We start from the raw sequence: 27346 nt of genomic DNA on the forward strand, positions 1-27346 counted from the left end.
TATTGAATAATACTCTATTGCTAAATTGCTTCAGGGGTTAAGTAAATCATGACCCTGTGAGTTGAAGTTGATGTACTAGCCCCAGTTTAACTACTCATGCCATTTGTGACCTTGAGCACCTTATTAACTCCCTTTGTGCTTCTTGCTCTGCATCTCAAAATAGAAAAGAATAAGACTTGCCCTCTCCTTTTTCCATGGGAATAGAATGAAGAGAAATGGGGAATTAAAGTTGGAACCCTGTGCTGAAAAAAATAAAGCTCAACAGTGAGACTGGTTGGTCTCACAAGGGGCGTATCTCTTGCAAGTCAGAATAAGAAAACTGTGAAACAAGACCACTTGGCTCCTCAAACTCATCACACAGGAGCTCAGCGGTGCAAACCAGAGATGCCTGAATCTCACTGCATGGGTGCCAGTGGGACAGGAACATTGGCTAGGTTCACAGCCATCTCTCATGGGCAACACCTCTACTGCTCAATATAAGAATAGGACTTGGGACTTTATAAGCCAGTTTCACAAAATGTCTTTTCGTTGAAGAAAGTGGAGACCACATTCAACAACTTGATAAAATACAAAACACCTAAACCATAATCACATGACTCTTCTATCTTATTCCTACCAGATTTCTTCAGCATAACTGTATTACACACATTTCCAGGAAAGCATTTTTTGGATTACATAACCTGCAAATATTGTAAGTAACTTCTTTATAATTATGAGTAAAATTTTAAGTAAAGATTAGAAGGGTAGAATGATCATTTTTAAAGGCTTGACTTGGCTATAGCAAAATGGGAGGAATTGGGTATCACGAAGTACTTAGATTAGTTATTATGCTAAAAGAATTATTAAAAGATTCCTAGTTTTATCAGTTACGAAGGCTCTCCTTAACCTTGTCTTCTCAAGTTTGGGTCATTTCCACAATATTTTAGCGTTTTATTTTTGCTAACCCTCGCTAACTTACCTATATATTTTCTTAAAATGCTAGTCTACTAAGGATGTGACCAAAAAGAACAAAAGCAAGAATAACCTACTCTTATACTCTTAAAAAATATAATATTCCAACACACAACTTTTGGCCATTTTGCTGGTCCTGGCCCTGGTGTTGCACACACTAGGCTTGTTATCTATATCTCCTAGTTGTTCCTGGATTTCTCCCCCTCTTCTTACCCAGTTGGGTGCTGTCAGAGACAGATGTCCATACTCCATAATCATCAGCAGCAGCTCATATTCTAATTATATGTGACTAAAATGGAGTATTGAGTTTGCCTAATTGACTTGCTCATGCTATTTATAGGTATCTCAGCCACAACTGCATTACAACTCTCAGACCCGGAGTATTCAAAGACTTACATCAGCTAACTTGGCTGTAAGTATTCTAGCTTTTTCTTCCCCCACAAAAGATCAGTCTTGATGATATACATCAATGCTTATAGTTTCCATCTATTTATGTATCTTGTTTATTATACTCATTTTTCTGACTGTCACATAATCTGGAGCACTTTACCCAAGCAATTCAGATAATGGCATGCCAAATGGTAGTTATGTGCAAAGAAATCTGTGCCATGCTCTTTCAGGAAGTTTCCTGAGTCCATCCAGTGTTTACCTATTCCAGCATTTCTCAACCTCAACTCTGTTGGCATTTGATCCAGATAATTCTTTGACGAGGGGGGTGTTCTTGTGTATTTGGGGATGTTCAGCAGCACCTGTGATCCCTACCCCAGTTGATGCCAGTAGTCCTGATTCCCAGAGTTATGACAACCAAAAATGTCTCCAGACATTCTCAAATGTCCCCTGACCTAGAAAGTAAGCAAGGTAAGGGCTTTTTTGATTTCCAGAACATTCATAGAAAAGTCTGAAAATATGGTAGTTTGTGGTGTTTCATTACTTTCCAGGCTGAGCCACCAGCTCCATACTGAGGAGTCTCACATCAGACGTTTGTGTTTTCATCAGAAAAATGAACGTCAGGCAGTTAGAAGGCTCTATGTGTCAGTTTGCCCATTTTCTGTAGGTTGGCCTGGCCTAGTGGAAAAAGCCAGAACTTCAATTCATCCAGATCCTGTGTATGCCGTGGTCCTATGCTTAATGTTCCAGGCAACTTTCTTAATCTTCCGAGGCTGCTTTTTTCCTCATCTGTAAACTATAATCACAGTTCCTTTCTAAGAACAATGTTGTGAGGTTAAATCACAGGGCATATATAAACTGCCACATGCAGAGCTCCTGGCATATAGTAGGTGCCCGATGTCACTCCCTTCTCCAACTCTTACCCTCAGGGACCCCTGGCTTCAAAGGCACAAGAAAAAAGAAGGCATATTTCCCTTTAGTCTGTTTCTTTCTAGGAAAATACCATGTATCATTAGAAACGGTGATTTGAATATATGAATATTCTCGCTCTTTCACCCTCAAGGCTCCTAATGAGTTTGTTTGTGCAGACCTTATTAAATGCATCATTTGAACACTGTGAGACCAAAGAACTATTTGTGATTTCCTAAGAATTTTTTTTTCCTCATTCGCTCTTCATTCAGTCAATCAGTAGGTCAAAGCATTCACCAAGCCTGTATTCAGCCAATTAATAATTCAGCTTGTGCCGGACCCAAGTATCCAGAGGTGAAGCATATGACTCAGGTCTTGAAGTCCAATGGGAGGTGGATGCAGGCAGAGAAAACAGTCAGGACAGAGCTCATAAGGGCTGGGACGGGGGTGGTAAGAATTTGGAGGAAAGAGCCAGGGTGAAGGATGGGGGCCAAGTGTGGACGGGCAGGAAGGAAGAGAGCAGGTGTTGGGGGAGACATGATTGTCGTGGGCCTTTTCTTGTTACCTGGTTTTATTTCACAGATGCCTCTAATGCTGGAAATGTTTGTGATATGCTTTTTTCAGAATTCTAGATGACAATCCAATAACCAGAATTTCACAGAGGTTGTTTACTGGATTAAAGTCCTTGTTTTTCCTGTAAGTGTTCATCTACCCTTCAGTACCTCTGTCTATAAACTGCAAAAACATCTAACACTAGCTTACAAAAAAGAGCTTTAAAAAAACTCAGGCCGGCTAGCATTTTTATTAGTCAAAACCTTTCCTGTATGTCCAGCCACAGTTACTGTTGTGATTTCCTGGCCATGGTATATTTTAAGCCTACTGGTTGATTGCTTTTTGATCTCCTTTAATATCCTTTAATCCTAAGGCATGTTTGACTTGCAGTGGTTAACCAAAGATAGTATTCATTTTTATCTCCTAACTACATTTAAATCTATCAGAATCTCCCGGGAGTTCAGCTCCGACTACATTTTTAACAGAGGGAAATGTGCTTTTGCCCAGCGAGAGTCACTAAAAATTCCAAATTCTTTGTCCCACCAACAGAGCTGTTCTCATAATTACATTCTCTCTGTTTACTAATACACTGAAATGATTTATCAGCAGGGGATTATTATGTTCCTTTATAGTTGATCGTATAGCATCATTATTTTTCCATTCGTCAAAAGGGACCACAATATCATAAATTAATTGTGCAGCTTAACATGCTGATGGGTTGTTTTCCTTCCCCCAGTGCCCCCTGCTACCACTTCTTAGCTTTAATGCAGTTTGCGATGTGGCCCTTTAATACTGTAAGTGATTAATGTTTCCCTTAAAAAAAAACTCCAGATGTAGGATGCTAGAAATGATTGCAAATCTGAAGTTTACAAGGAAAATTACCATGAACTTCAAAATTATTACTCAATATATACTTTTGTTTCATCTCATAAAATTAAACTGTACAATGTTTATTCCCAGGTTATATATATCATACTTTTGTGTTCATAGTTTCTTTGACATCTGCTTCCTTTTCTGTGCCATTCGCATATCTAGACATCATTTTGAAGAGGTAGTTATGTCTGTATTCTTTATCCGGATGTGTTGATTTTAGCATGCAAGTTTCCGAATTGTGGAAATAGTAAAAATGCTGTTCTTAAAGTGGCATATCATTTTGTTTCTAATTAACATCTTCTTTGTGTAAAGGTCTATGGTTAATAACTACTTAGAAGCCCTTCCCAAACAGATGTGTGCCCAAATGCCTCATCTCAATTGGATGTGAGTACGCATTTAGGAGCTAATTTGTTCTTCATCCAGATTAAGGAAACTAGACCCGAAGTTAATTCATGATTACATAAAAAGCCCATTGGTGATCTTTCCAAAACCCGAATCCAATTATGTTATTTCCTGGTTTAAAACTCTTTTGAGAATTCCACTGGGTGTGCAGGTCAAATTCAGACTTGCCCCTTGAGCACCCAAGGCCCCCATTTTCTATCCCTTCCTCCATATAGTCTACTACCCTGTTCCTCCTCCTCACGAGTCTTCCTTCCAGATGCACCAAACTGCTATAATCAATTCCCTGGGCACATATTATTCCTTCAATTAGAAAAGTCTTGCTCCTTTATTCTTTTGGTTAACCCCAACATCTCCTTCAAAAGTCAGCTTAAACATCCCCTCCAGGAGGCCATCCCTGACACGTCAGTCAATTTTATTGCCTGCCTCTCTGCCTCCTTTATTTACACTATGGACAGACGTCCACCATGCCACCTGGTCCCTACATGGCACACCTATCGTGCTATCACTATCACAGAACCATTGGTTTACTTGTCTGTCCCTACCGTTCTGTAAATTCTACGAGGGCAGAAACCCACCTTGGGATTTATATCCCAGCATTTGTACAATGACCAGCACATAATAACAGCTCAACAAACCTTTGTGAAATGAATGTGCTAAACCATTTCCACTCCTTGTTAACTTTGAACCAATACTTGTTTAAAACATTTAGTTGGTTTACTTCATGGCTTCACTACCACTACTCCCCATTCCTGCCACCTTCATCTTCACGGTCTCCTGAGACAGGCAGTATTGTCCCATGCAGATATCTCTTGCCCTGTGAAATGCTGATTGTACTGTCCCCCAGAACTCTCCTCATTGTCAAATCAGGGGACTCAATACTCATAAGATGATAAAACGGTAGTGCCTCAGCTTTTGATCCTTTCTGAGCTAGCCTTACAATTACTTGTTACAACTATTAGGTGCCCTTGTGTTTATTTACTGACATGCATTTATTTATTTATTTATTTATTTATTTATTTATTTATTTATTATTTATATACCTGTTATCAAAATACTTTTAAGGCAACAGAGGTCTTATGTAGATGTGCCACTGCTGAAAGGGAAATAATGGTCTGATCAACATGAGAATAAAACGTGTTAAGAATAGGTGAGAAAAAACAACTTAGAAAACACATGAGCACATCTGCACAATGAGAAGCAAACAGGAAATGGTGAAGGTAGCAGAAAAAGATCAGGGCCCAGGCCCGTTCCCCAAAATGGACATCGGCAACCAAGAGGAGATCGGGAACCAGCGTCAAAACCCTGGGTTCTGGCATACTCATGGTCACTCAAGCCTCCTTCAAACACTAGGGAAAAATGTAGACACCCAGTGAAAATATGTTGTTAGGAAGATAGTCTGCACATGGAAAAAGGCCTTTAAACCAATAGGACAGAGAACTGAGAGGTCAGACCCAAAAAAATCCCATAAGGCAGAAAAAACTGCCCTGGCCAGGCTTCTCCTCCATCACTTGCCATCAATAGGGCTATGCTCTCAACTCTTTACTGTTATACTTGTGAAATGTAAAAACATTTATTTCCATTCCATTCAACAATATTTGGATGTTAAAAAAAAGATTTTATTTATTTATTTATTTATTTATTTATTTATTTCACAGAGAAAGAGTGAGAGCAGGAACACAAGCAGGGGGAGTGGGAGAGGGAGAAGCAGGCTTCCCGCCGAGCAGGGAGCCCGATGTGGGGCTCGATCCCAGGACCCTGGGATCATGACCTGAGCTGAAGGCAGACGCTTAACGACGGAGCCACCCAGGCGCCCCATATTTGGACCTTTAAGAGAGTATAGTGTTTATTATTTTAATCACAGTATTTTAAGGATGAAAAATGTATCAAGTTCCTACAAGACCACCTGGATGGCTATAAAATAAAACTTAAAAGGGAATGACAAAAGGATTGGTGATTTTAGTGTTAATGTGAGAAATGTTCAGAAGCAGCAATATAGCTATTGTCATATATATGGAGGATTATAGGAAGCAGACTATAAAAAGAAGTTAGGAGACTTGGCAGGAAAGTTGCCTCTGTCTCATTCCTTGGCGCTGCTGGGAGTGGCAATGTCAGAGTGCTCCCGAGGGGGGTTCCCTGATGGTGGGATGCCACTGCCATAAGGGATCACCAGCAGGATGTAATCATTCTGCCAGTGCTTCTCCAGTGTCAGCACTCATCGCAAACAACATGAGGACTAGTTAAGACCGCAGTTCCTTCGCAATGACTTGGATGGAATATCATGCTAAGTTAGATAAATCAGTCAGAGAAGGAAAAATACTGTATGATCTCACTCATAGGTACAATTTAAGAAACAAAACAAATGAGCCAAGGTAAAAGAGAGAGAGAGAGAGGGAGAAGCCAAGAAACAGACTCTTAACTATTGAGAACAAACTGATGGTTACCAGAGAGTGGCTGGGTGGGGGGATGGGGAAACCAGGTGATGGGGATGAAGGAGGGCACTTGTGATGAGCACCAGGTGTTGTATGGAAGTGTTGAATCACTATATTGCACACCTGAAACTAATATAATACTGTATGTTAACTATACTGGAATTAAAAAAAAAAAAAGACCTCAGTCCTAAGGACTGGGGTGGAGCCCGAGAGTTTGCATTTCTAAGAAGTCCCCAGGTGACTCGGAGGGCTGTCCCAGCCACACTGGAGCAGGGCGACAACCAGCTGCAGGATCTCAGAGGCATGGTAGAGAGAGCGGGCATTTCGTCTCTGGGTTTCGGCACCAAAAACAAAATACAAGAAAGAGTAGCCACTTTCCATCATGCAAATGGATACATATCCTGACTCTGGTGTTCAGTATCTGGAAGATAAATTTGCTTGGGTTTCTCCTTTAGCAAAATAGAGACGAAAGTATCTACGTGATGTCAGTGAAATGTGAGAATATAAGGATCTATGATGCCATGGTTTAGTGTCTAGGCTTTCAATACAGACAGATCTGGGTTAGAAGGTCAATTCTACCATTTACCAGCTGTGTGACCAGAAATTAAGTGAATTCCCAAGAGCCTCACATTCCTAATATGTTAAATGGGTGGGGAGGAGGGGGAGAAATAATACCAATTTTGCAGGAATGCTGTTATGCACTCAGAACAGTACCTGACACCATAAAAGTCTAATAAATGGTAGTTACCATTATCATGGTGGCAATATAATGATAATTAATAGCATGGTATCTAGCACAGAGAGACACTCACGAAATATTGGGCTGCCCTTTCCCTCAATTTTATTAAGTTTGAATATTAATTGGAAGGAGAAAAGAAGCATAATATTAATTGTATTATTAACCCTACGATAATTAGGAAGAAAGCATAAAAATTGGAATGAGGAAAAAATAAAGTTCAGAACTGTTATATCAACAAAAAGTGCCTGTAGACATGTGATTTGTGCAAAAACATTAAAAATATTTCTCCTCCATGCCTTTTAGGGATTTGGAAGGCAATGGGATAAAACATCTTAGGAATTCCACCTTTCTCTCATGCAATTCACTCACGGTGCTGTAAGTATACAATGGAAATCAGTAAAGATGGGAAACCCAATAGATTTGAAAGTCAGAAGAAAACACTGAAAAGGAATTTTAAAGTAGTGTTTTGTTTACAGCCTCGGTCTGAAACTGCAGTCCTAGAAAACGCACACATAGATTTATCAGTTTTGATGGTGGGGCCCAGGCTTCAATGTAGCTGCCCAGCCTCTAGGTCTCCAGCTGCTCTGCTTCTTGCTGAGGGCAATTACTATTTCCATGCATCCTCTCAGCTGAGCTGAGTCTAACCCTGTGATCACCAAGGAAATGAGATAATGTGTGTGCAAACGGTTAGCTCTACAACAATTAGCTGTTACTGCCAGTGAACAATTACCCCTTGATGTCTCTTCTTTCTCGCTAAAGAAAAAAATAATAATTTTATTCTTAAGGGAAGAATATCTGATGTATTCTGGTTTGCCAAAGATTCTGATTGGTGATTCTGATTGCTGATTACGTTTTTTAAAGGGTGTCGGGGGTGGTATGCATGTGGATCGGCTATGGCATATTTGCCCTGGTAAAAACACAAGAATTTTGCTTTGGTTTTAACCATAGTTTTCCATATGCAGTAAGCAGTAATGTTTGATGGTTGCACAGGTTGTTGGAAAAGAAAAATTGGAGTATATTCACTTGTAGTCGTCTAACCACTGTTTTTCAACAAACAAAGAGATAAGGTTATTGCCAGGCTACGTATCTATCAATCAGATTGCAGACTAGCATATTTAATGAGAAAAGAGGGGCTATCCCACTCAGCAGATGCAAAGAGTTTATTCCTTTTCTCATAGATAATGACAGAGAACACTGGTACAGAGAACACTGGTAAACTAAACAAATTCCATTGACACCTTCTGTTTTATAGACCCATGTAGCTTTTGAATCACTGTCACACTCATGATCTCATTTGTTAACACCTCTGTAAAGCAGTTAGCGGCAGACCCCCTCTTTTTACTGTATATCTTGGAGAATTCCATTTCTAGACAAAGGAAATGTAAAACCACTGCCTTCCCCACCACCACCCAATTTAAAATCCATTTGTGGCCCCAGAAACTGCTATGGGGTTGGTTTAAGCTTTGTTCTTTCTGGCCTTTTCCTAAGGAATATGCCTTACACAAGGATCCTCTCTCTCAAAGCCTATTCTAATTAATTAACGGATCCCCTCAACCCCTACTCTAATTAATTAACAGGGTCCAAATTTGATATCCGTGTGTGTATATTGGGAAATGAACACTTTCTGAAATAATCAGATTCCAAAAAAACGCAGCTTCATAGACCACACTCCGCACCTCAGATTACCTATGGCAGCATTTCCTAGAGAGAACACGTGGATATCCTTGGTGAGAAATTCCTGCCTTACGTTCCACACCAGAACACACCTTATTTTGAGATTTCAAAGGAGGCTTTATGGAATTACCCCCAGAACAGTGGCATCTCCCAATGAGAACTGGTTCTTACAGTAGACACAAACCAACAGTGCTGACTCTCACCATGTCTTACAGGTTTCTGCCTAGAAATCAAATTGATTTTGTTCCAGAGAAGACATTTTCTTCATTAAAAAATTTAGGAGAACTGTAAGTAGCATTGTCTACTAGGAAAATAGGATTGCTTCTTCCAAGATTATAAATTTAAGTGACTAGGGAGGCTGCTTTTTCCCTAGTGGCAATCAAATTCTGCAGACTCCTGGATATTCAAAATCAATTAAGAGAACCAACATTATCCTAAAGTCAAAAGCAAATTAAAATCAAGCAGTGGGCTTAATATGGATTTAGCCTACTCTAATTTCTCTCCCTATTTTCTTTGGGTGATTTCGTGTGTGTGTGTGTGTGTGTGTGTGTGTGTGTGTGTGTGTGTGTGTTTTGGAGCAAATCAGTTTTCCAGAGCTCCTTAAACTCAAGGATCATTATCTCTAATGGCTGGAGTATAGTTAATTCTCAATAAACGCTTGCTAAATGAACGACTGACTGAAATCATATTAATCATGACTGAACAAAGGAACAAAGATGCTTATTATCCCTTGAGAAATTATGACTTCCAGAGCAGATGAAGCAAATACAAATGTCTAGAATGATCGGGTTTATTGAAAAATATTCAGAGAGCTTATGTAACTTTTCCTGTTCAAATATATATTTTGTGGAGCTAAAACTTTTAAAAGCATGTCTCACTATTAATTCATTGCTACCCCCATAACTGTGTATCACTAGAAGTTAAAACTAAGTCTGTTACATTACAAAGGGGGTGACTTGGGTATAGAACTCCTCCTCCTGATCTGAAGCCTAAAAATGGAAATTAATTTCTTAATTAACCTCTCCCCCGTTCTTTATACCTCGCTTTGAAATCCAGGAAGTACTGGGGAAAATAACTCAGGAAGAGTAATTTGAAAACTAATTCATGAATAATCAAGATAATTCAAATGAATTTATAAGTATCACAAACCAAATCCACCTATATTTACTAAGTGCCTAGTATGTGCAAGACACTCCATTACAACTGAAAATATCGTCATTTTATGGCAAAAAGTGAAAGGCAGCTCCCTCAGAATCACTTGCTTATTCTTCACAAGGGCATTCCTGCTGAGACTTTAGAGGGTTGATAGGGACTTGAGTTATAGGGTAGAGAAAGCGAGCACCCCAGGACACACAGGAGCATGTTTTAAGTGCAAACTTAAGGAAACAGTGGTACGGAGTCCACATTTTGAAAAAATATTCTAATCCTCTTTTTATCCTACACTTAGAGCCACACACATTCCCACCCCCCCCCAAAAAGAGTCTGATTAAGAGATACTAGCTTGTTTTTTAAAACATCACCAATAATCTATTCCGATCCACTGTTCATCAGTAAGTGAAAAAAGAAATTCAGAAGTTTATAGAATTAACTTGAACAAGGCACTTTTACTTCCTGAATTTACGAAAATGTTGGGTAATTTTACTATGCCTTCATGACAACAAACCGTGCTGGAGAGGAATAAGCACATTTAGGTGAGGCCACTAAAGTCCTTTCTTCCAAAAGGCTGTACTTCGTTTTGCAACATAACACTGAACAGGATGTTTTCTAGCTGCACAAGACGTCATCATTTTGCTCCGTGGTCATGCTCTGTCTGACCCATGCAAGCCTGTGGCTTTCCTTCTACACTAGACCCAGGTGTCCTCTTCTTACGGGCAGCCCCAGATCAGAATTGCCACCTGGCAGGACAACTACACTTGGATATCATGATAGCATCTCAAAAGTAATCTGTTACAATTAATTTATAGCTAACCCTTACCCTCCTGCCAGCTTCTTTCCCTGAACTTACCATCATAGGGCTATCGGCATCCTTCCTGGCAGCCAGGCTCGAAGCCTCTTCTCTTCCGTTCAACCCTCCTTACACTTCGTGTCCTACCAGATGGTGAGACCTGCCCATGACCCCCTTAAGCCCTCATCAGCTTTCACATGGTACAGGGTCAAAGCCTCCTGCCTGGTCTCCATCGTTTGACTCTCCAACTTTTCATGCTTCCGACAGAACTAACATCCCATGAACCAGAGCATAGTATGCCCCTGTCCTGCTTCATATTCTCACTCCTTGTTGCCAGATTTCAATGTTAATGTTCAGAAGAATCACAAGGGATACCGGATTAAAATGCATATTACCAGACTCCCTCCCAGAGATTCTGAAGAGATAGTTCTGGAGTGGGCACCAGGAATGTACTCTTCTTATAAGAATCCTCTTTGGTTCTGATGCCTGGACTATGCCCTGGGAAGTTCTGCCTTGGAATGTACTCATGGCCCTTCCATTTTGTCTCCATGCTCATTTCCAGACTCACTCCCTCTACATCTCCCCATGCCCTCCATCCTCCACCCTCGCTGGACCATTTGCCAACTCCAGAAGATGTCATTGAATCTCAAGTTTCTGATTCACTGATCCTGCTTAACTCTCACCTGAAAAGCTGTTCTTCTTTTATACTACCTATGAAAATCATAAAGCTTTGTTCCAACAGTTCCTGATTTCCAACTCCTTCCTCTTTATTTAATCAGTACATCTATAATAGCACTTGCTTCATTCCTTCCTTGTTTTATAATCTAGTTGTTTATTCTAATTGTAAGCTTCTTTAGAAAAAGACCTAAGTCTTAGTTATTTGTAACTCCCACATACCCATCAGCAGCTCCAAAGCATCAAAAATAGATAAGATCTTTTGTTTGAGTTTTAAGCAATTGCATGTCTGTTTCACTTTTGAACATCTTCCCTTTAGAAGGATATTTTGGACTCTTGAAGAGCCCTGATTCCTTCTGACCCAAGCAAATCCTTTTATATATTCTGTAGAAGCATTTCCCTATGATTCTTCATGGATTGGACAGTCCTCTTATATTTCATTCTAAATTTTTAATTTCTTTTAAAAAATAGTACCATATCAAAATAGATTTAAAATGTGCAAATTTATCCATTCGAGATTATCTGGGCAGATAATATGTGGCCAATACTGTCCTAGCTGGAAAGCAAGAGTAAGTAGAAGACATAGGTCTTGGCCTCAGAAAGCTTGTAATACAGTTGGATAAACAAGATATCATAAACTTGAACCAAATAAGAATCACAGAAATAATGAATGATCGAAACGTACAGAGAGTACCTGAAACAGAGGAAATTAGTCAAAGTAGACATTGAACCAGGTTGGGAATGTGTTGGAGAGAGACTGAGAGGAAATTCCAGACAGGAACTGAATGAGCAAAATATCACACATCTGAAAGTGATGGAAAACACATCCATTTGGCTGACTCACACAGCCTTGTTTTGTAACAAGTTATCAGGTTGGTTAAATTGGATCATATTTTCTGTTACATCAAATGGGATGATGATAATTGTGAGGAGTAACAACCATGTCATTTATTTCCAATGTAATTGTGTCGGGTTTTCACTCTCATCAACAGGGACCTGTCTAGCAATATGATAATGGAGCTACCACCCCACATTTTTAAAGACCTGAAGCTTCTACAAAAACTGTAAGTTCTTCTTCCCACCATCAGCAGATTTAAATGGCAACGTCTTGAGCTTCCAAAATAATAACATCCTGATGCTTCTTTCCTCCCTCTTTCTAATGGTACAAAAGGAATCTGTCGTCCAATCCTCTTTTGTATCTCCACAAGAACCAGTTTGAAAGTCTTAAACAACTTCAGTCTCTGTAAGTGAAATATAACAGTATGTTGATTATCATTTTAGTGGATGTACTTTACTCAGAACCACATTTATTTTTAAATGGGTATTTGATACACACAGGGGTTTTTATTTGAGCATGCATCATCAGACAGTCATGAATATCATTGTTACCATCAAGTATGTACTGAATGACAGCAAAACCATTCAATATGTTGTAAAGAACATTTCTGTGTTTGAAGCTACATATACCAGATTCACATGGAAAAATCTCATCCTGCAATCTTCCCAAAGAATTAAATTTTCAGTAGTTTGGTTACTGAACAGTTGGTAAAAAACAAATTATGTAAGACTTGCTTGCTCTTTTCCTTTCCCCTCTGCTACAACAGTCTACTTGATATTGGTCTACGGTGCATGCTTTTTATATTTCTCTCAGTAAAGAAAAAAATTATCTCACCAATGTGAACATTCAGGCACTTAATGTTGTTTAGTATTTTAAAATTTCAAATGTATGAGGTTTAAATAGAGTCAAGAACTCTGCCAGTTTTTCTTTGAATTTCCTCATTCCTCTCCCAGGAATAACCGTTGTTGGTTCAAGTTTGTTGTTTGTTTTTACACGGAGATTACATACATATTATGTGATCTCAGCCTTAAGATTTTGTTCATTTAATTCCAAAGATTAATCCTTAATATCACTTTTTCCTTTTTTTTTTAAAGATTTTATTTATTTGTTAGAGAGAGAGAGAGCGTGGGCAAGAGAGAGAGTGAGCAAGGGTACAAGCAGGGGGAGTTGCAGGCAGAGGGAGAAGCAGACTCCCTGCTGAGCAAGGAGCCTGATGTGGGACTCGATCCCGGGGCACTGGGATCATGACCTGAGCCGAAGGCAGACGCTTAACCAACTGAGCCACCCAGGCGTCCCTCACTTTTTCCTCTTGCTAAATAGTTTTCTTTTGGAAATTAATTCCAGATTAAGTTCTCTTTCAACAGGTATTAGTGAGCATCCACTGATGAAAAAGACTTGGTTCCTGTTCTTAAGAAGCGAGAATATAAAAAAACAAAGATATGTGTGTGTGTGTGTGTGTGTGTGTGTTATATATATATATATAACATATTGTTTTTTTTCATATAATAATAGACCTTAGGATGTGAACAAAATGATTTTTCACTTACTACACACTGAATCCTAAAAGTCAAAATATCATGCTACCACATCATGCCTTTCTAAAAGTCAAATCAGAAACTATTTACCCAACACTTTTCTTTATTTCTTTTCTTTATTGTCTCAATCCTTTTCTTTTTAAGATTCATTTACACATTTATTTTACAGACATTTGCTGGCCACCAACTTATTCATAGCATTGTCTTAGGCACCCAAGATATAGTGACCCCTGCCCTTTTGGAAACTATCGGCTATTAATCAAATAATCACACAATCCATGTAGAGCTAAAACTGTGATAAGGCCAGGAGAAAGCCAGAGAGCAAAAGAAAGAGGGAAACAAATCCTTTAAAAAGGACACAAGAGTTTCCTGCAACAGAGACCCTGGGACGATTCTGGAGTATAATTGCTCCACTAGGTTTCATTTCTGACTGCCAAAGAACAAGGCAGTTCTGTGAAAGACTCAGTGGATGGGTGAAAACTCAGAACCATGTCAAGAAATCCTTATTCAGATCAGTCAAAAAGAAACTGAGTGAGAATCAAACATCTTTCAAAATAAACCTTAAAAGTAAAAGGCTTCTGTCTTTTTAGATTTTCCTCTCTCCATCTGTTTCCTGAGAACATGGGAGACTCCCTTAATTCATGCCATCCTAAAGAGTCTTCAAAGAATCTGTACTTGAAGAAGCTTCTGGATAAATGAGGAATATAGTGGTTCCCACTGGAGCCCTCTGAGGACATCTCATGGGGTCTGGAGAAGGGAAAGGCGTTATGCTTCCCACTACTGTCTTAGGAACACTTGTCCTGAATTGGAGCCTTGCTTACTGCTTCCATGGTTTTCCACCCTAAAGATGCATAGGCCTGGAAGAAACAACTGTATCTGAATCCAGGTTCTCACAAAACTTACTTCAGTGATGTTCTCAGGTTGGAAATATCAGTTCCTGTCTGAAACCCTCTAAAGTTCACATGGTGTGGTCTATAACATGAAACTAGGCAGCCAACTTCATGATCACACAAATCACCACTGCCATTTTTAAATCAAAGAAATTCATGAGAATGTTCTATTAGAATGTAATTCAGCATATGAAGTGACAAAATCAGCTCCAACTTATAAAAGTCATAAATAGAAATGGCAATCTCCTAAGATAGTTTACTGTAAAATTATCATCCTAATTTGAACTGGTAACAGGACTTTGAAGCATGGTATCTAGGATATGACAAAAAATGCAATTATTAAAAAGTTAAGCCCTGAAAACATGAAACCTATTGTGCATATTTTCCAGAGACCTGGAAAGGATAGAGATTCCAAATATAAACACACGGATGTTTCAGCCCATGATGAATCTTTCTCACATGTATGTATGTATGAAAAATGGAGAAGTAAGCATGGCGAAATATTGCCGATGTTCTAGTATAAACTGTCTAATGTATCACTGCAATGTGTTTTTATGCAAGAAAAGTCTTTTTATTGAGAACTTTTTAATTTTGTCACCTTTGGTCCCTGTTCAAATAGAGTTCAATATTATGATGTGCCGACATGAATGACACTTCTCTCTGGAAACACGCTGTTTATCCAATTGAGGCCCAATAAGAGATCAGGGTACCAGAATACCACACATTACACAAGATGAAGTCCCTGGCTAAATGGTACTCAGGAGACCTGGAAACATTAATTCACCTCACATGAATGAGCAGTCGGCTGCTCTAAGATTTGAGCCCTTAGGAAGAAAGGTGCTATATAAATTCCAGGTGTTGTTACTGTTACTAAGTGCACTACAAAATGGAGGTAATTAATCTTTATAGTAGTTTTTGATGTCACTTTAATATATTTGGCTAAAGTGCACTGTGTAAGTTGTGTTAATATATGTGTTTATGACATGATTCATTTCTTTATCAACTGTGTACTCTATGTGTTCATGATTTCAGAAATTAACCCTTGTTATCCACAACAATAGGGAGGATTCGGTGTAAGATTACAAGTTGGGTGCAGCAAGTGGATGAAATGGTTGGTGTGAAGGTGCTCTTTTGGGAGAACATTTTGTTTAAGTCTCTGCAGTAGGTGTGATTACTAAAAGACAAGTACATGATGCATATCCACATGGTTTTCATCATTTCTCTTTCTGTGGCACCAGTAGATACTTATTTAATGAGGCTATCTTTTCCTTGTTGAGGGTAGAATGTGAGGTCCTTTTAGAATAGAGAAATTCAACCTTTTTAGAACTTGATGGAGAAGCTGCCACTTGAAATATGAACCTCAGGTTGAGGTCAAGAAGGAGCTAATAATTAACAGAAAATGTTTTAACTCAGTTACTTCCCTACTAAGTGACCTAGTTTCTCTTCAGCTCCTTGTCCACCATTTATTGAAACACCTCCACCTCATAAGCCCCTCTTCTTCCACGTGCTGACCAGTGCTGTGGTCACAGCAGGAGGAAAGGTTGAATGACCAAGAGACCCTAGCTGGGTCCATCTGAAGACAGTGGACATAACGGAATCTTAAAGGGACTAAAAGGTCAAGTCAAGTGTGTACCAAGGACTCCAGGCAAGGAGAAGATAAAAAGGGAATTATACATCAAGTTCCTTTAAATGCATAGATGATTTCAGGAAGCTCAACTGTCAGCTACTTGAGGGCAGGGATTGCCCCCTATTTCCCTACCTGACAAGCCTAGCACTAAATTATCCATCTTTCACGTGCTCATCTAGGAAGTATTTGTTGAGTACTTCACATGTGTCAGGCACTGTTCTAGATCTAAGAACACAGGACAAACAGGAGAGAGAAGTGTCTGCCCCATGGAGCTTCCATTCAGCTTTGGGAAACAGAAAGTGAACAAATAAATTGTGAATAAACCCTGTGAAAGAAAGTGTAGCAAGACAAAAGGACAGAAAGAGGAGATAGATGGTTCACACAGAAGAGCGAAGTGACGTCTGAGCAGACCTGAATGGAGGGAGGGACCAGGTCTGGCAATACCTAGGGGGAAGAATCTTCCCGGCAGAGGGAACAGCAAAAGCATTGCAGTAAGAAGAGGGGTGAGCCTGGCTTCTTTGAGAATTGGAAGAAGGCCAATATGTCTGAACGGAAGGAGCAATGAAGGGAAGGTGAGGTGGATCTGGGCAGCCAATCAATCACGGGGGCCTTGAAGCCATGGCAGAGTAAAGCTTGAATTAACTGGCTAGTCTCAAAACCGAATGGGGAGATGGCAAAAAAGGATTAGACAAAGAGAAATGAACTAAAAAAGGTGGTACAAGAAAACAAAAATGGAATACGTTTTAATGGGGAGTGGGGAGGCCTAAACACACAGGTTTGGGGAATGGCGATAAGCCAAATGACCTCCCAATTCAAACACGTCAAGCTTCCACACACCTAGATCAAAAACACATTGATCACAAACAAACCTATATCTGCCTCTAGAAATTGTTTAAGCCCTTTTAGGCCCTGGTATGAAATCTGCTTCTTCTCCTAGCTCCCGTGAGACTGAGTTTTCCTAGTCTCTGAGACCCTCCCTTCCCACCAGTGTCAGGGAAAAGGAGTCTGGTTAAGTGAGTATACTTAAAATGAAGTACAAGACAGGGATGTTTTCAGTTTCCATCCCAAACCCAAGCCCCTGAATGTTTGCTGCAGATCAGGGTAACAAGGACAATTTACTTTTTATCATACCCTAAAGAATAATTCAATGTGATGATGAAAAATGGAGTCCTGGAGACTTCATATTCTCATGTCCACCCCTGACTCATTTCAGTCAAGGCACAGAATTTCTATGTCCTTCAGGTTCTTCATCTTCCCAAGAAGCACACTGCCTAGAGTAACGTAATATTTGATAAAGAATTCTATAATCACTATAACCAAAAATAAACAGACCTAGCGAAGTTGCATACCTGACAGAGCAGCAGCTCTGATAGAGGATGGCAACTGTAGTTTTTCTGTCATTGCTGTGAAGTGACTCTTTTTTTCCCTTTGAATTTAGTTATTTCACAAACTTTCGATACTGCTCCTATGCTCCCCATGTCCGCATATGTATGCCCTTGACTGACGGCATTTCTTCATTTGAGGACCTCTTGGCTAACAATATCCTCAGAATATTTGTCTGGGTTATAGCTTTCATAACCTGCTTTGGAAATCTTTTTGTCATTGGCATGAGATCTTTCATTAAAGCTGAAAACACGACTCACGCTACGTCCATCAAAATCCTTTGTTGTAAGTATGTTTCCTATCTAAGTGGATTTAGGATGTCTTCTGTGACGTGTGCACTAGATAACATATTGGCCTTCAACAATGGCACTTAATATAAATTATATGAGCTGGGCAGCTTTTTTTCTAAGAATGAAGTACAGTTCTCTTTGACTCTCTGTTTTAGACTGCATCATTTTGCAGTGATCCAGCACCCACCGTGTGGGGTTATATCTTGGAAATGGGGTAACAGGGAGCCAATGAGTCAATGGACAGATTATGGAGGACAGGTTTTGGGTTATAAACTAAGCTCTGTTAAATCTTCAGTTAGAATAGCACCCACGTTCTCAAGCCCAAAGAAAATTATTTTCTTTATTAACTATGCAAATGATATTTGTTTGCTGTTCAAAAACTAGCTTCCCACACACAAATATCCCCCCCCCACACACACACACTCACCACCACCATTACTTTTAAATTATAAAACGAAGACCCATTGTGGTACTTTAGAATTAGGACACCTTTCATGAAGTCCGTTGTCCTTTAGAGACTGTTGTCGGTGTTTATATTAGTTCATTTAATACAGGATGGAGGAGGAAGACCTAGTTAAAAAACCAAAACAGAGATGCTGGGAACTATCAACAGATACTGTATTAATTCCTTAACAGGTGCAGACTGCCTGATGGGTGTTTATTTGTTCTTCATTGGCTTTTTTGATATAAAATACCGCGGGCAGTATCAGAAGTATGCTTTACTGTGGATGGAGAGTTTACAGTGTCGTCTCATGGGGTTCCTGGCCATGCTGTCTACTGAAGTCTCTGTCCTGCTGCTGACGTACTTGACTTTGGAGAAGTTCCTGGTCATTGTCTTTCCCTTCAGTAACATTCGTCCTGGAAAATGGCAGACCTCGGTCATCCTCATTGGCATCTGGATTGTGGGATTTTTAATAGCTGTGATTCCATTTTGGAATGAGGATTATTTTGGAAACTTTTATGGAAAAAATGGCGTATGTTTCCCACTCTATTATGACCAAACAGAAGATATTGGAAGCAAAGGGTATTCTCTTGGAATTTTCCTAGGTAAATTATATGTTTCATTTTCTGGACCAACGTAATTCTGATAGAAACAACAGAAATTTCAGCAAGTGTGTATTTGTCCACTTCAGAAAGTAAAAGATTATACTCTAGACTGTGTCCTTTTTGAAAGAAAAGTTCTTACTATTTATAGTTTTTATTTAACTTTTTATTATAGAGATTTAGTATGAGAAACAAAAGCATACTGTCTGGATGATGTTTTATTATCTGTAAGACCCTTTGATATTCACATTGTGACTCTGAGCTGGAGGAATTCTAGTTTTAGTGCCTTGAGCTGCGACCTCACCAAGTTATCTGAAATCATTTATTTTTACAATCTAGATATGAGTTAAGTAAATAATAATAATAAAATTCTGGAAACTCACTAGCAGGAGATTACCAGAATGGAAATACCAGGAAAGTGTATTGCCTTTGGTAAATGCAGCTCTAAAGTCAACAACATAAGAGTACTTAATAAAACTGTTTGCTTTTCAGTTTTCTTAATTCCCCCTAATTTTTTAGAAAAGATCCTACTTTCTCTGTTAAAAAAAAGTGAATGAGAGGTTTAGCTCTTTATAACAAAAAAACATTTGTTATTGCCTAATAAGTATCCCTCATGCTTAAAATTAAGATGACTTCCACATCATTTTTTAACTAGGGCAATATTATCATTTTAATTTCCCTTTCTCATCTTTTCCCCTCATCTAAGTAGTCAATAAGCTCTATCATCATTTCTTTTTCACTGAATAGTTTTTCATTAAAATATGCCTCTGTCTTCTATTTCTTCCAGTCTGTACCTACTACCAGCTTAATTTAAAACCTCACTACCTCAACTCCAAAGGGCTTATTAATAAGGGTTTATTACCTTAGCCCTTACTAGTCCTCTGGCCTTGGAGGCTTTCTCTCTCCTATTAACCTGTTCACTACCTGAGTATCAAAAAGATTGTGTTTGCCCCTCCAAGACCTTCAGTGACTTCCTGCTACTACCAAGGTCAACTGTAAATTAATCACTCAAACGCAAAACAAAATGACTCTAACCACCAGTCCCAGATCTTCAACTATTCCTTCTCTTCTGAGAAATACACTTTCTTAGCACCATTTTAATAATACTCTTTACATACTACCCTGTTCTATAGCTATTTTTTCATGGATATTGTAAGCTGTTCCTAGCATAGGTGCACTTCATAGACACACACACAAACACCACTACATTCACTGATTCATCAAGGATTTATTAAGCACCTGCTATAGGCCAGGCACAATTTTGGGTACTGGAGATACAATAGATCAGCCCTCACAGACCTGCCACCAGAAAGGGGGATAAAGACAAGTAAATACATTCTTACATCACAGACTCACAAATACCACAAAGAAGGTGTACTGGATGTTCTAGGAGCCCCAAATTCGAGCACCAGGGAAGGCTTTCCAATAGAAATGAGTCCAAATCCTCAGGCCCAAATGATAAGGAGGCATTAGCCAAGTGAAGTCTATTCCAGGAAAAGACATAGTAGATGTAGAGGCCCATAGACAAGGAACAAGTCCAGATGATGGGCCAAGGAGTTAGGTGTGGCTAGACCTTACGGTTAAAGGGGGTGGGTTAGGCTAAAATGGGTTTAGCACCTGTGATGTATTCCAGATAGAAAAGGAGATAGTAACACACACACACACACACACACACACACACACGTATCTCATCATCATCTATATACACTTGGCTTACCTATGAGAGGAGTCCTAGAGCCCTTTCTTATCTTTAAAGAGTATAAGAATACACAGTTTTTAAATGAATTCTTTATTTTAGAATGGAATTAGACTTAGAAGTTGCAAGGTTAGTACCGTTTCCATATGCCCCTTACCCAGTATCCTCTATTGCTAACCACTCACATCCCTATGGCGCTTTTAGAACACACACTTTTGGTCCATTCACGTCTGTTTTCATAATTTGCACCAGAGGATCATCTTTAACAGTCATTTTCTTTTATTCTTAACTGAAGTTTCTGACAAAAGGCCTAACATAAACCAATTTTATAAAATTCTATTGTATGGCTTTATTATGAGATTCTGTAGAATGTGAAATACCTTGAATAAAAACAACAGAACACTGGGAATTTATAGAATTTTCCCCTAGGCTTCACCCATCTTTTACATATAGTCTAGATTCAGAAGAACATTTTTTTAAGCAACTTTGAAATTGTAAGCATATTTTATGTTCACAGTGAAGAATAAGATCATTACTCTTAGGAATTTTATTATAGAAAGAATATAACAAAGTGACTAAGAAGTCAACATTATAAGATAATGATGTTAAGTGAGAATTGTTTAAACATATTTGACCCTAAAAAAATAAACCATATAGTTGTTTTTTTTATTTTTTCTTATTTCTTTTTTTCTAAAACAAGTCTAAAGGGTTCTGAATTTTAGTTTAAATTACTGTAAGCTATCTGAGAAAAAAAACAAGAATGGATTTTTGTTCTATGTATTATTTTTACTTGGGACCAAAAAAAAAAAAACCATGAGAAATAATGTTTCTGAAGCTATTATCTTCTTGCTATTCCAAGGTTATCTTGTTCATATTTATAAGATAAAGAAATGGGGTCATGTTTATTTTTTGAGATGTACATATGATTACAGTAATCCATTAAGATTTGAATTTGCAGAGAGCCAAAAATGAAAATAGCTTTTTTCTGGCTTTAAAAAAGCTAAAATTCACCTCATGATACACCTAGATCTGAATTTCAGAGCTCTGTAACTCTTCATAAAGGGTTTGTGTATTTTAAATATCTTTTGGTATCTGACAAACCCAATTCAGTTAGCTTATAGCCTTAGATTCAAGGTTTTTAGCTGATTATGACTGGGCTTACACAAAATGCTTCTTGGTAGTACAGCGTAAGAAGAGGCACCGTAATGAACATCTGTGTAACACAGTATTTTTACTGTTGATTTCTACCCCTGAGATGTTAAGAGCTGTGCTTTTCCCAACAGGTGTGAACTTGCTGGCTTTTCTCATCATTGTGTTTTCCTATACTATTATGTTCTGTTCCATTAAAAAAACTGCCTTGCAGACTTCGGAAGTGAGGAATCACATTGGAAGAGAGGTGGCTGTTGCAAATCGTTTCTTTTTTATAGTGTTCTCTGATGCCATCTGCTGGATTCCTGTATTTGTAATTAAAATTCTCTCCCTCTTCCGGGTGGAAATACCAGGTCAGTCCCTTCTATTATTCCCAAGTACATTGTGCCATCTTACACTCCCTGATGAGGACAGAATACAGTGCCTGACATATAGTAAATTCTCTGTAAATACCTACAACTTTGGTACAAACAGATTATTTTCTTCAGTATTTTATAATCTGTATTCTAAGATAGAAACTGGGGAGTGGTGCAATCCAGACAAGAATAATAAGAAAACAGGAGCTGGGGGAAAAAAAAAAAAAAAAAAAAAAACAAAACTAAGACTCAGTGTCTCATTTCTACCTGAGCTAAATAGTGGTTCTTAACCAAGAGTACACCAAAAAAATCAAAATATACATGCCCAGGTTCTAGATTTAATCTATAGGGGCAAAGGGCTACACACAGGGATTTTGGAAAAGTTCCCCTTGTGATTCTGAGGCACACACCCCTGGTTAAGAACTACCGTCTATTTCATGGTCCCTGCCCTGTGGTTGTCACATGAGGCTCCACTCCGCAGAGTGTGAGATGTTCTGTTCAAGTGCTTCATCAAAAAGGCCAGGTTTCCCACTCACACCCCTAGTTCAACCAGAGGAAAAAACCTTTCATGAGTTAGGATTTCATTTGAATCCCTTTCTAGGACCTAGAAATCACAGCCATGCAGGGGCCGCCCAGGGCTTTGGCTCGACTCTCAATGAACTAGACTTTCCACCTGGGGAGTCCATCCGGGGCTCAATTGTGTCTTATTCATCTTGGCACCCCAGGCTCATGCATGGGGTTGGCCCTTCAGAAGCACTTATAAAAGTGTGATGAATGTATAAGTACCAAACAGCTGTAACAGTTTATGTCCCTCCAGCTTGTGCACAGAGTCATGGGAGGCCTTGTCAAATGCCTCACTGCAAAATGACACACAACATCCCCAGCTTCCCCTTAACCTGTCCATATAGGCTGACCGCAAGGCAGAGGTGTCCCTGGAGCCATGTAAGGTGTGAAAGTGCAGATCAAAAGAGAGATCGGGGCTGACTACTTGGACCTTCCACTAGGCGGGGAGAGCAGAGGCCATAAGAATGTGTGTGCCATCACTTGGGGTTGGGGAGAGCCAGGTGGCTGTGAGGAGCAGAGTTAATTAAGAGGAAAGATGAATTGTCCAGTCTGAGTTATCCAGTCTACTACAACTTTCTGAGCATCTCAATGTTTACATTCTTACATTCCAAATTCAACAGGACTAAAATGGCCTTTGGCCTTCATTGCGTATGGATTATAAAGTCCAAATGCTGGGATCAGCATTAGAAATGTTAATCTCCCACTCTACCCTCATGTATTCTGGGATCCAGGCCCATTAGAATCATTGGGATTTTTTTCTTCTGCACCTTTTTGATGTCTTGCCTTTGCTGAAGTTGTTCCTCCACCTGGATTGTATCTTCAACCTGTAAGACTCTAGGTACTAAATACCCCTTCTCATACTTCAAAATTCAACCCAAATACTCACTCCCCTATAGCACCATTCCAGACCTCTCTCCAACCCACTCCCATCCAACTCAATTGCTTAAATGTCTGTTACATATTGTTCATAGTTCACTTATTAGCCTCATCTGAACCACCTACCAGCATTATTTTTTAATGTGTTCATTGCTTCCTTCAGATTATAAGCTGAATATAATCAGTCCCCTAACAGTTAGGGACCATGTCTTGTTCATCTTTCCACAGTGCGTTTCACATAATGTTATTTAATAAATTCTTCTTCAACTAAAGATGCTGAGCTGGTCCAAGAGTGGTGGAACAGTGTGGGAAAGGAATGATCTCATCAACCTCCCCAACTTCTCTTTCTACACCTTTTGATGTCCTTCCCCACCTCAGTCACTTGCTTCTCTTGAATGTGGGAGGAGGCAGCCTTGTGTGGTGGAAGAAGGACCAAGGGAGGAAAGAGTCCTTTTTTTTTTTAAGATTTTATTTATTTATTTGACAGAGAGGGAACACAAGCAGGGGGAGTGGGAGAGGGAGAAGCAGGCTTCCCGCCGAGCAGAGAGCCCGATGCAGGGCTCGATCCCAGGACCCTGGGATCATGACCTGAGCCAAAGGCAGACGCTTAACGACTAAGCCACCCAGGGGCCTGTGAGGCAGGAGTCTTGGGTTTCTGTCGTGACCACACCACTGAGCAGTTGAGGAAATGTAGGGACGTCACCTCACCTCATGGAGATGATTTTCATACGGCCTCTCAAATTCCTTCCAGTTTTCATATTCTGTGAGTCTGTCAAATCTGTGAGGCTTTTCCTCTCTGTATTACTCTGCTTGGGCTGCCATAACAGAGTAACACAAACTGGGTGGCTTAAGCAACACAAATTTATTTTTCACAGTTCTGGAGGGCTGGAAGTCCAGAATAAACTGTCAGCAGATTTCTGTCGTGGCCTCTCTCCTTGGCTTGCGGATGGCCACATTTTCACTGTGTTCCCGCATGGCCTTTCCTCTGTGTGTGTTCCCACAGTATCTCTCATATAGGAAAGTTTCCCTCTTCTTATAAACACACCCGTCAAACTGGACTAAGGCCAACCCTAATGGCCTTATTTTAACTTAATGATATCTTTAAAGGTCTGTCTCCAAACAGTCCCATTCTGAGGTCCTGGGTGTTAGGACTTCAGTGTATGAATTTGGGAGGTCACAATTCAGCCCATCACACTGTCTGATTTAGAATCAAGAGATGTCTGGTGATCCATGGTATCTGAGAGCCACAGGAGTAATCATCATCCCTGGAAAGCCTACGACATTTCAGATCATGATGGGAAACTGGAATAGGAAAAAAAATGTTTTGTGAAAACCTTCTTGGGCCATACCTCAGTCTTTCTCTACATTTATAGCTCAGTACTTTGAGGTTTGTCTTGGACACTTCAGTGGGCCTAAGAGAGTAGCCCTGATCATTTTTGACTAAGCCCCTTCTTGTTTGCCTAACTTCCCATGTGTTGTAGGAAATGCTGCACTCACTGACCTAAACCCATCTTGTGCTCACCCCCAAGAACTCTGGAGTGTGCTCCACTATGGCATGTCACTGATAGTATGTGTGGTCAGCCTGGAAAAATAAGCCAGCACTAGCCTTCCTTTCTCAGAACTCACCTGCTGACTTTACATTAGTGAGTCACCTTGAGGCTGAATAGGAAGTCTCATTCCTGGTCACAATTTCCTTTGGGGACAGAACAGACAAAAACAACTTACTTTGTTCTGTTTTGCTTTGTTTTTGTTTTGTTTTTCAACCATGCACTGTCCATATTGTCTAATTTTTAAAAATGAAATACAAGTAATATAGTAATATGAAACTTTAATAAATCTAAGATATGCTAAATATAGATATTTTTCTTCCATATTCTTTCCAGTTCAAAAAAATAAATAAGGACAAGAAAGAGAAGATGGGATAGGAAAAGAGGAAGGCAAACATAGAAAAAAGGAGAAGGGAGAGATAACAAGAGAGGAGGAAAGAGAGGAAGAAAGGTCAGATAAACAGTCAAGAAAAATAGAAAAGAAAGAGAAGAACAGGAAGGGTGGAAGGAAAAAGCAGGGCAAAGAAGAACAAGTAACGGTATCTAAAGGCTAAGAAAATTGTGAGGGTGGGGAGGAAAGAGAAGGTGACAAAGGAGAGTGACAGGGAAGGTATCCCTGGCCTTACGATCCAGCTCTTCACCTGAGCTGGGAGTTGTTTGCATTTTTGGAGATGTGGGAAGAGGCAGCATAGTGTGGTGGGGTCAGAGAACCACAGGTATTAGTGCTGAAGAGGGACGTCAGCAGAGCCGCCGACTCTGACCCAGCCCCCTGACTTCGATCAAGTAAGTTATCATCAGCCCCTTTCGCAGACAGGGTAGTTGAGGCCCAGGGAGCTTAGGTGATTTGCCCATGGTCACGTAGCTAAGTGTCTGACCCTAAGAGCGGGCTGCGCATAAAGGGGAAAACACACTTCATCTTAACCAAGTGCATGATGTATTTGGAAAGGACACTACCATCACAAATTTCTCCTCACAAAGGACTTTTTGTGGCATCTTTCCCTTAATATTCTAAATGTATCTGTAAGGCTTCACACAAAAGGACTGATTAAGTTGGAAGATGTATTCTCATTTGCCCTTCACATTTTCAGCCTCCACTCTGGATAGGATGGTTGGAATACAGGCGCGGGGCAATAAGGCCTTCAGGAGTGGAGTTAAGACCAAGGTCAGATCTGACCCTGGACCAGACATTTCCTGAACACTGATCTACTGATTAAGAAGTATTTCCTCATTTTCTTACTTTTCTATTAAGAAAAGCAATAAAAACAAGAAAAATACATTACATATCAACTTACATCTATGAAGTGTTTTTTACATATTTCCTCTCATTTGACCTTACAACAAACTACCCAGTACTTCCTGAAATTCAGAATGGTAGGACCTTGGATTCATAGCTCCTATGCTCCTCCCACAGAGAGATTTTCAATAAGGTGAAAGAAAACTTAAGTGAACTAGGTAGCCCTCCCCAAATAACATTGACTACAAAATGTTACGTGTTATTTGTGTTGTTTAAAATTTCCACTTCATGAAATTTTCCACACTTCATTTCCCTCTCCAGGCACAATCACCTCCTGGATAGTCATTTTTTTCCTTCCAGTAAACAGTGCCTTGAACCCAATCCTCTACACTCTCACAACCAGCTTTTTCAAGGACAAGTTGAAACAGCTGCTGCACAAACATCGGAGGAAATCGATTTTCAAAATTAAAAAAAAGAGTCTCTCTACATCCATTGTGTGGACAGATGACTCCTCTTCACTTAAACTTGGGGTTTTGAACAAAATAACCCTTGGGGATGGTACAGTGAAACCAATTTCCTAGTAATCGTTTTAGATCCCTGGACTTGTTCAGTGGACTACTTATAAGAAAAGTACAGCGTTTGGAAGATGACATCTGCAATGCTTTTTATCTCCACCAACAGCAAACATTTCTGCACAGAGAGCACAGCAGAATGACTTCTGGCATGCACCACAACCCAATGGCAGCTGTACTATTTATCAACCGTGCCAAGAACTGTACCT

At 39.6% G+C, this 27346-nt stretch overlaps 1 protein-coding gene across 1 annotated transcript in view; it reads left to right on the forward strand.

Moving 5' to 3' along the window:
- The window catches only part of RXFP2 (relaxin family peptide receptor 2), a 64027-nt gene extending 36881 nt beyond the window's left edge, over positions 1-27146 (forward strand). The window contains exons 6-18 of the mRNA XM_028106898.1: positions 620-691; positions 1292-1363; positions 2872-2943; positions 3985-4056; positions 7546-7617; positions 9132-9203; positions 12529-12600; positions 12708-12779; positions 15189-15260; positions 17865-18094; positions 18736-19146; positions 22123-22341; positions 26887-27146. Coding sequence (XP_027962699.1) covers positions 620-691; positions 1292-1363; positions 2872-2943; positions 3985-4056; positions 7546-7617; positions 9132-9203; positions 12529-12600; positions 12708-12779; positions 15189-15260; positions 17865-18094; positions 18736-19146; positions 22123-22341; positions 26887-27146 — 1768 coding nt within the window. The remainder of the gene's footprint in view (positions 1-619; positions 692-1291; positions 1364-2871; positions 2944-3984; positions 4057-7545; positions 7618-9131; positions 9204-12528; positions 12601-12707; positions 12780-15188; positions 15261-17864; positions 18095-18735; positions 19147-22122; positions 22342-26886) is intronic.
- The last annotated feature ends 200 nt before the right edge of the window (positions 27147-27346 follow it).

The sequence above is a fragment of the Eumetopias jubatus genome, unplaced genomic scaffold, assembly GCF_037043125.1.
Source record: "Eumetopias jubatus isolate StellerSeaLion01/CBP00866 unplaced genomic scaffold, mEumJub1_p1.0 scaffold_3, whole genome shotgun sequence".
In the NCBI taxonomy this organism is placed as follows: domain Eukaryota; kingdom Metazoa; phylum Chordata; class Mammalia; order Carnivora; family Otariidae; genus Eumetopias; species Eumetopias jubatus.